The following is an 8879-nucleotide window of genomic DNA, read 5'->3' on the forward strand; positions in this document are numbered from 1 at the left end:
ACAGGTGTGAGTGAATGCCTGAAGAAACAGTGAATTCTTTCAAGTGTACTGTTCCTAATTTTAGCTTTTGCCTTCTATTTCACCCACCTGGTTGCTTTTCTCGGTCCAGTTTTTGAGGGATTTCTTAATAAGTTTTGCCAAATTACATACCATAGTTCATCTTTGCCTTCACTACTATTCAAGCAGATAAAATACCTAATTTATCTGTGCTGTTCCTTATTAACATCAGCTGATATTATGCATGTCTTTTGCATGGCAGCTTTTCTATAGCTTGGTGAATCAACTCATTGCCTGCTTATAATGCAGCAATGAAGTTAGCAAATTCCCTTCCCAACCAACTTGGATGAGGTATGGCCCATAGGCATGTGCACAGCCTCTCTGCTCTGTGTGAGCGATCTGAAGGACATAACAAAGGAGTTGCTATCTAAATAAACTTGGTGTAGTATCAATATGCTAAAACAGTGGGAAAACTTGAACTCTATTTTGATATTATCTTGGACCTGTTCTCTGTCTTGAGTAATCAAAAGATTGAGGAGTAATGAATTAGAAATAGTGTAGTGTTAGAAGCTTAGGAAGTGCTTGATATCCATGTTAAAAGGGAAGAGGATATATATATGTGATTTTTTAAAAATAAAAATTCATATTCTAAAAAAAAAATGGGACCGTGTAATATTCATCAATATTTTTTTTCCTCACATAATTTATTTGACAGTAATATTAATTTAGCACACCTAGTTCAAATATCAGTGTCAAATATTACTTGATGTGCATTAACAAATTTGACTTCTTTGGAATGACTGTCATTGGTGACTTTTTTGGCCTGCTTATTTAATCAAGCTCATAATTAATTTAAATCCTGTCTTTCAAAGTGTTACCAATCCTGTGTAGATTTTTATTGTCTTCCAACTTGATTAACATACACTCCACACAATTCTCCAAGCCATTATGGAGAGTAATGAATAATATTAGACCCAGAATGAGTCTCCCTGGGCACATCTAGGAACTCCTCCCAGCTCAAAATTGAACTATTAATAATTGCTTTCTCTATTTGGTCTTTTTAGCGAGTTATGTGCCTCTCACTTTAATGGCATCATTCTGCACACATATATCAAGCTTTGAGAACATCATATAGGCCTGCAACAAATTCCTCACTAAAGTCAAGCCTGCACACTGCTTGTATTAAATTATACTGGCTCATTATTTAGTGTGCCATGCTCAGTCCCTGCTGAAAGACTTTACAGTAGAAGTTCCTATGTATGAGATCCTAAGGATGCTGTAAGATCCTAATGCTAGGCTTGCTCTTGCTAAGAAATCCAACTTGTGAAAGACTAGGACTACTTACTGTAATGAAAACCTGCACGGTTGAATACTTTATTCATGATGAGTAGTTCAGATTTTCAGTTGTCTTGAATGCTCCACAAGCAAAATAGCAGACTTGGTATCTCAGCTTCTGTTGCCTAAACTCCACAAATGCCTTTCTAATACTCCTATGGAAATAATCCTGAGCTCAACTCTGTTACCACACCTTCCTTCTGCTTTGTTGTCTAGGTAATATTATCAATATTATCTCAATATTATTTTCTTTCTTCCTATAACATCTCCCTCTCACCACCATCTATCCTGATTAGTTTTTTTCTGGCTGCTCAGGGTATCTTTATGCTTGCCACATGGACAAGGAAAAGCCTGGGCTGTGTCTGCCTAGTTGTGATGTGCAGAGAGACTTTCAGCCAAATCAAATGACTGAGAGGCTTTAGACCACTTCTTGTTTAAATTCTAGTCTTGAGACTAATCTGTTTTTTAAGTAACAGGAACCATTCAACCATTTCTGTTTTGTTAATTACCCATATAAAGATTTGGGAATAAGGTTTGGGATTTTCGTCCCCTCTCTTCTCACACCAATATGTTTATATTCTCTGCTGAACAATAGGCTAGGGGCCATGCTTACAAGCAAGCTCTTCGAGAGGATGAAAACAGAAGATTAGAGGAAATGAAGCAAGAACAACGGAGGAAGGTAATTATACATTAAGAGTTTGCATATTGTATCATTTTTGCATGCTGTGAAACCAGTTAGATACATTGATTACTTGTAGTCTACACACAGAACTTCTTTTTAGCAAATGTTATTTAGTCACTGTTTTTAAATATTGTGAGAGACCCAACCTGTACATTTTAGATAGGGACAGAACAGGTATCTTCTGAGTTCAAGGCTATTGACATCTGGATGACTAGCTCCCACTTGTCTGTCCATTTAACAATTGTGCAGGGCATTTTTTGACCATGGTAGATTATTTAGCAGTCTAAGGAAACCAATTTCCTTTCTTTCAGGTAGAAGTAATCTTACTGAGATATTCATGACCATCTCAGACTCTGAAAAGTCTCTTTCTAGGGAGTTGAGGCCCATGTGCCCTGCCTCCCCAAATGGGGTGGGAAAGCATCAGATTTGCCTTTGAGTCTGTTGAGTCTGTGTGCTTCTCTGTTACTTTGCTAACCACATAATTGAAAAGATTTGAATTGTCAAAAAAAAAAAAAGGCAATGTCATAAAAGCAAGTTTGAACTCTGTCTTCTGAAATGCATTTGAACCACTGTAGCTCTTCTGGCATGGATCTGGCTATCATATCCACACAAAGTTCATTACAGAAGGCAACAGCACTGTGCTATGTTGCCTGTCTTGGCTCCAGGTCTGACTCTGCAAGTATGAGGAGGGCAGCATTGACTGCAAATTATTTTAAAATGTATTAGCAAATACTGAGCCTCTTGCTATGTCTCTGCAGTTATTAACATCCAAATTAATTATAAACTACTTCCCCAGCAGCAGAATCTTGGTGCAACAAGTTTAATGCAGTGAATTTCTACTAGGGCTGGGCAGGTGACTCAGCCCCTCACAAGGATCTCTTTTATTTTTAAAATGTGGGGGATAAGGGTCCTCATTTTATAGTATTGTTGCAACCATGATGCATCAGCCTAGGATGGAGGAAAAGGAGTCTCTTAATTGCTTTCCCATTATATGCTTATTCCCAGCAACTCTACAGAGGGAAAATCTTGAAAAGCCAGCCCTGATGGGTATACAACTGATAGCTGGTGTATTCTTTACATTTATTCCTCCATAAATAAAATAACTACAGGTGTGAATTAACTTGCCCCACTTTATGAGTTTGGTTTAAGGGACTCACGTGGAGCTTTGGACTCTTTACCAATTTCCACAGAAAGAGGAAGGTACCGGCTGCTTCCCTGGCTGCTCTTACTTGGTACAGTGTCCCAAGCCCTCCTTGCCTTCAAGGCTTCTGCTATCTATTACACAGGCTAATGCACTACTTGAAATCCTACTGTGAATATTACTGATTTTAAAGGCTCCAATAATTGTCCCTCAGATATATGGTGACTCGTTTCTACTTCAAACTAATATTTATTAAAGTAATTGTGAATTCTGTCTTCTGTGTACCTCCTAGCAGAGTGTAGCTATAAAATGTGTAGGCATTGTCATTTCTTTTTATTTTTTTCAAAACAGGTTTTAGTATGTATTTCTTGATTTAGAAATTTCCAGTACACTTTGAACACGGCATCATATACACAGAATATATTTCAGAACATTACTCCAAGAGAGGACTCAGCATATTGGAAAGTCAGATACTGGGTTTTAATTTTCAGGTTGAATAGTTATTTAAAACAGGGAAAATTAAGGTTGGCTTTTTTATTTCTTAATCCTGTTTCTTCTTTTAGGGCTAGACAAATATTGATACACAACACATTCACCATTATTGATTTTCTTCATACATTTATTGCATAGTTTTTATTTAATGTTCCACTTACATTGATTTTTTTTTTTTTAACTTGTAGTTTCTTTCAGTTATTGAAGCTTTTGTCTACCTGCATAATTTTCTTTTACTTTCTATTCCTACTGCTACTCAGTTGCTATGGAAAATATGAAGGATGGGTCTGTTCCTCTCCCTTCCCCTCACCCTGCAAGCCAAAATTCTCTTTGCATAAAAATCTGCATCTTCAATTCTTGGGTGCATTGCAGGGAACAAGAGACAGACAAACAAATGCACATGCAGAGCAGAGTCACACAAGCTGAGTTTCCATTGCAGTTCTGGCTAAATTTGCATAAGCAAGCACTCCTCTGGAAAGAATTCCCTTTGACAGTGTTTATATACCTTAATATTATGTAGCGTAAGGGTGGTACCCTGCTGCAGCACTGGCAGCTTGCACACACTTGGACCACACCAACAGGTACCATTCGCCCTTCCCTCACTCTCGGAGAGCCATGAAACATGGAGTTGAAACCCTGTCCCTCATACCCCCATTCTTGTCTTCTCATACTCCATGGAGGCCGGAGGCAAAGAACATGAATCCTTCATACCATGCAGATATAATGGCTGTGATTTAGATTGTCTTCCCCCTTGGACCTGCAGGAAAATTCAGACCCATAGGTTGAGGCAAGAGGAAGCAGACTGTTGTCTGGCATACCCCTTTAAATGCAGGACTGTAAAAGTCTGATTCTGGTAACTTCCCACTTTTAGGGCACAAACAATGATCATCCAGAGCAATGCTGAACAGAAATATTAGCTCAGTGCTGCCACATGAATAAAATGCTGGTGAGAGAAGTTCTGAGAATGACACGTGGCTCTAGCTGAAGTTAACACCATGTGGAGTTAATTATGTTTGCAACATAGGTATGTGAAATAAAAGTAAGTTTATTGATTTATTTATTTTTTTCTTTCATCATTCCTAGGCTGAATTAATGGAATTTCAACAAAAGCAGAAAGAAGAAGCCAGGACAAGAGCACTTCGAAATGAACAGAGGAGGTATGATGCAAAAATGCAGAATACTCTTTAATTGAATCCCTATCTGGACATGATCTCAAAATTGCAGGCATTCATGCTTTAGAAGATGATTGCAATGAATATCCTTGACTTCTCCTCTGGCTTAACGTGGCCTTCAAATGAACTGCTAAAATCAATGTAGCAATAGAATAAAGGGAAATGGTTTCAGACTGGAAGAGGGAAGATTTAGATTAGGAAAAAAATTCTTCATTATGAAGGTGCTGACACACTGGAACAGGTTGCCCAGAGAAGCTGTAAATGCCTCCCCCCTGGAAGTGTTCAAAGACAGGTTGCATGGAGCTTGGAGCAACCTGGTCTAGTGGGAGGTGTCCCTGCCCATGACAAAGGGTTTGGAAGTAGATGATCTTTGAGGCTGCTTCCAAGCCAAACCATAAGTAACTAATACTACTGTAGTTTCAGCTGGGAAACATTTTATCTGTCTGCTTATGTATCAATTTATTTCTTTTTATTTTATTTTAGAATGGATATTTTGTGGTTGTCACTGTGGTTCAGAGGCAGAGATAAGTGTGGGATTTGATAGGGATACAGGTAGAAGCTGCAGTGCAGCCAGCAAAGCCTTCTGCAGCTGCACTGCTGCATGCCCCAGGCTGTGCCCTGCTGCTCTGCTCTCTGTGCTCAGCAGTTCTCATCTTGCACTTCTGTCACTTAACTGGCTTTCCATTATCTTGAAGTACAGCTTTATTCTCAGCTTTGTTTTCTGCTGGTAAAAAGAAACAGAGCTCAGGCTCAAAAAGAAAAACACCATTTGTTTCTTTTTTTATATCATTAGGGAAACATACTTAAAAAAATTTAGGTCTGTAGGCAGCCACTCTTCATACTGTCTTTATTTCTTTTTTTTTCTTTAGCAAAGAGATTGAGATAATTACCCATAGAAGTTAATGAAGGGTTTTTTTATTCAATCCATCTCATGTCCCTAGATAGAAATAATGCAGTATCTTGCTTTTTACATCATTCTTACAAATAGCATTGTAAAGCACTAAAACAAATCATGTCTAAGCACGTGTGTCACTCCTAAGCATTAACAAGGGGAAAAAAAAGAAACAGTTTTCAGAAGGTTTGAAAATATTTAAAACACTGAGGAAAAGTGTATTTCTAAGTGTGCATGCTTTCCAGATTGATAAAGTGGTACAAGAAAATGCTAGAGTTTATTTCAGAACTGGATAGCAGGGAATTATGTCAGCTACACAAATTATTTCTATTAGCAGCAAGCTTAAGTGGGTGTTTTCCACAGCCATTAGGGAATCAGTTCTTCTAGAACCTCTTCTTGTGCGCTGAAGACTGGAAGTGTTGAAGGCTGGGTTGGATGGGGCTTAGAGAAACCCAGGTAGTGGGAGGTGTCCCTGGCCATGCAGCAGGGGTGGAGCTAGGTGATCTTTAAAATCCCTTCCAACCCAAACCAGGCTATAATTCTATGCAAGACTACCTAAGGTGCATTGTTGAAATAGCTCACCTCCCCGATAAGGTGGGTAGTGGTATGCAGGTCATCTTTCTGTGGGCAATTTTGGTCCAGCAGCCAAGGGAAGCCTTTTAATCACAAGACATGGATCACAGGAGAAGGATGCACCCAGTGAGTTGAAATCCACCCTATCTCATGCCATTCCATGGTTATTCTGCACAGGCTTGAAAAACATAAGACAAATATTGAACTGAGAATAGGGAAAGCCACTCACGGAATGTTAAAATTCATAAGTTTGTGAACTTCTCAGCTGCCTTCAATAATTTTTTTTTGTTGGTTTGCGTTTGTTTGTTTGTTTGTTTGTTTTTAAGGGTAAATAATGCTTTCCTGGACCGACTCCAGAACAAAACACAACCTAGTAGCATCCACCACCCGGGATATTCTGGAAGTCTGGACTACCCCAGTAGCAGTGCACAGGTAAGCTTTTTGAGTGCAGAACAACAAAGTAAGAGGATGGTTTAAAAGTTAACTTTTCTCTGAGATGCTGTTATGTGTCTGTGTGTGTTTAGCCTGCCTGACAGAACTTGCAGTCTGTCTGACTGCTTAAAATAGCTTATAAGAAGAAATCCAGTTTTAAATATGTAAGCTGTTCAAGTGAGAAGGGGAAGGAACATCTGTGCTTTGCAGCAGAATTCTGTTGGTTGGCCTGCAAGGTACTTATTGTAAGGAGCCACATCCTGGATACATCCTTAAGTTCAGAACAAGGGTAGTGAAATTGTAAGGGTGAGGTTTTTTTTACGTCTTTAAATGGAAGATATTTATAAATGTTGTACATATTTTATTATTATATTGAAAGTGCAGGAGGAAAATCCCATTAAAGGTAAAACTATTCATTTTTTACCTGTGTAAAATTATGACAAAAATGACCCAAATGCATCCAATGGAAGATTTACAAAGACTGAGCAGCAAAAGGATGAGCATCTAAAGATGATTTAGTGAATGTGCCATGGAGAGAAGGATGTTTAGTTGATAACCAGAAATGCTTGAGTTGGATTAGTTGGACTGTCTCGTGTGCATGTGTGTCTTGGCAGATGCATGCCTGGAAGACTTGGGTTCAAGCATCTACAAAGTCAGGACATCATAAAGAAGCAGATATTCTTGCTACTGAAGTTTTCCAGATACTTGAACTGGAAAAAGGAGTGCCTTAATCACTACAAGCTTTGTGCAAGACCCGGGCCATGGTAGAGAGCTCAGGAACCTTGAACTGAGGCTGCCATTGTGTGTAGCAGTTCTCTTGGTCCTTGTCAGATCAGCCTCCCATAAGATCTAGTGGCAGCTGCTTGGAGAAACAAATGGTTAGAGGCTTTACTGATAGGGCTTGTATTATATGCCAGGAAATCCAGGAGGTGTTGGAAGCCAAACCACAGATGTTCAGGCTAGTAAAAGAATATAAGAACAAGAGCACTCTGCATTGCAGTCCTGAACCATCTCCTGAAGGATGATGACATGTCTGCAGATAGCAGAATTAGAGATCTCAGAAAGAATGGAGTCAACTGATATCTAGGAAAGGGCAAAAGTTAATGCCTGCTGGATAGAGCCTTGTTAACAAAGGCAGCAAAGGCAGAAATTACTCTTTTTATTTCACTTTGTGTACTTTATCCTAATTTGCAGTGTTTCTTGATAGACTCAAAAGAAGGCCTATGACACAGCCAAAAACCCAAATATCTAAACTCAGCCATCTCCATCAGAGTGCCTGCTGTCACCACGGAAAACCATGTCATTGTGTGCAGAGAACAGGGAGCCTTTAGCCAGATGCCATCTGTCTTCTTCCACAGGGCAGGTGTTGGTGCCACCAAACAAGTGCACTCAGCCTAGGCACAGCTTTAACAACAGACGGCTCTGTGATGTGCGCAGCCAATCTATGCTTTTCTTTAAAGATATATATTCAAAGAATGCATCAGCACAAAGGCAATAAAACCCTGTGTGTAGAAGTGATAAGTTTCCTACTCTGTTTAATGGCTCCCAAGGAGCCTGCTTTCTGCTGGGTAATGCTAGATTATCCATTTTTTTTCCTTTATGTTATGACATGAGATTAGAAGACTAAACAAAGCAGGGAAAGAATAAACTATGAAAGAATACATCATCATGGAAAGGAATTAAAAATGAATATTGGTATCAAGCCCAAGAAAGAAAAATATCTCTGAGAAGACAGGCTGCAGTCTGCAACCTCAGTGTCTTTGATTATACTAAGATTCTTCTGCCTTTCCTTGGGATTTTCAGCAAAAAAAAAGCTGAACACCAGGTTGGGTTTACAAGTCATGTAGTCTGCAGTGTAGTATTTTATTTTATAAGGGAGATAACCAAAGCAGGTCAGACTATATCTTAAGATTAAAAGAAATGAAAACGGTTCCCAAAGTTAGACCTGCAGGTAAGTTTTGAGCCTGCTGTGTCTGTGCACTGGCACTGAAGAGGAAATAAGGAAATATTTGCTCTCTTTGCCACTTTTTTTTAGTCTGATTGAACTTTTTATAATCACAATAGTTTCACACTTACAGATACTGTATGTATCTATGTAGATACTTACAGATACTGTGCTGTGTTATGAATCTACCTGCTGTATTTTTCATTATTATTTCTATC

The 8879-nt window shown here is 38.8% G+C and overlaps 1 protein-coding gene across 1 annotated transcript in view; it reads left to right on the forward strand.

Moving 5' to 3' along the window:
• EPSTI1 (epithelial stromal interaction 1 (breast)) overlaps positions 1-7447 on the forward strand; it is a 40423-nt gene extending 32976 nt beyond the window's left edge. The window contains exons 8-11 of the mRNA XM_010000872.1: positions 1928-2011; positions 4731-4804; positions 6611-6716; positions 7331-7447. Coding sequence (XP_009999174.1) covers positions 1928-2011; positions 4731-4804; positions 6611-6716; positions 7331-7447 — 381 coding nt within the window. The remainder of the gene's footprint in view (positions 1-1927; positions 2012-4730; positions 4805-6610; positions 6717-7330) is intronic.
• Positions 7448-8879: the final 1432 nt, after the last annotated feature.

The sequence above is a fragment of the Chaetura pelagica genome, unplaced genomic scaffold, assembly GCF_000747805.2.
Source record: "Chaetura pelagica isolate M959 unplaced genomic scaffold, ChaPel_1.0 scaffold115, whole genome shotgun sequence".
NCBI classification, from domain to species: domain Eukaryota; kingdom Metazoa; phylum Chordata; class Aves; order Apodiformes; family Apodidae; genus Chaetura; species Chaetura pelagica.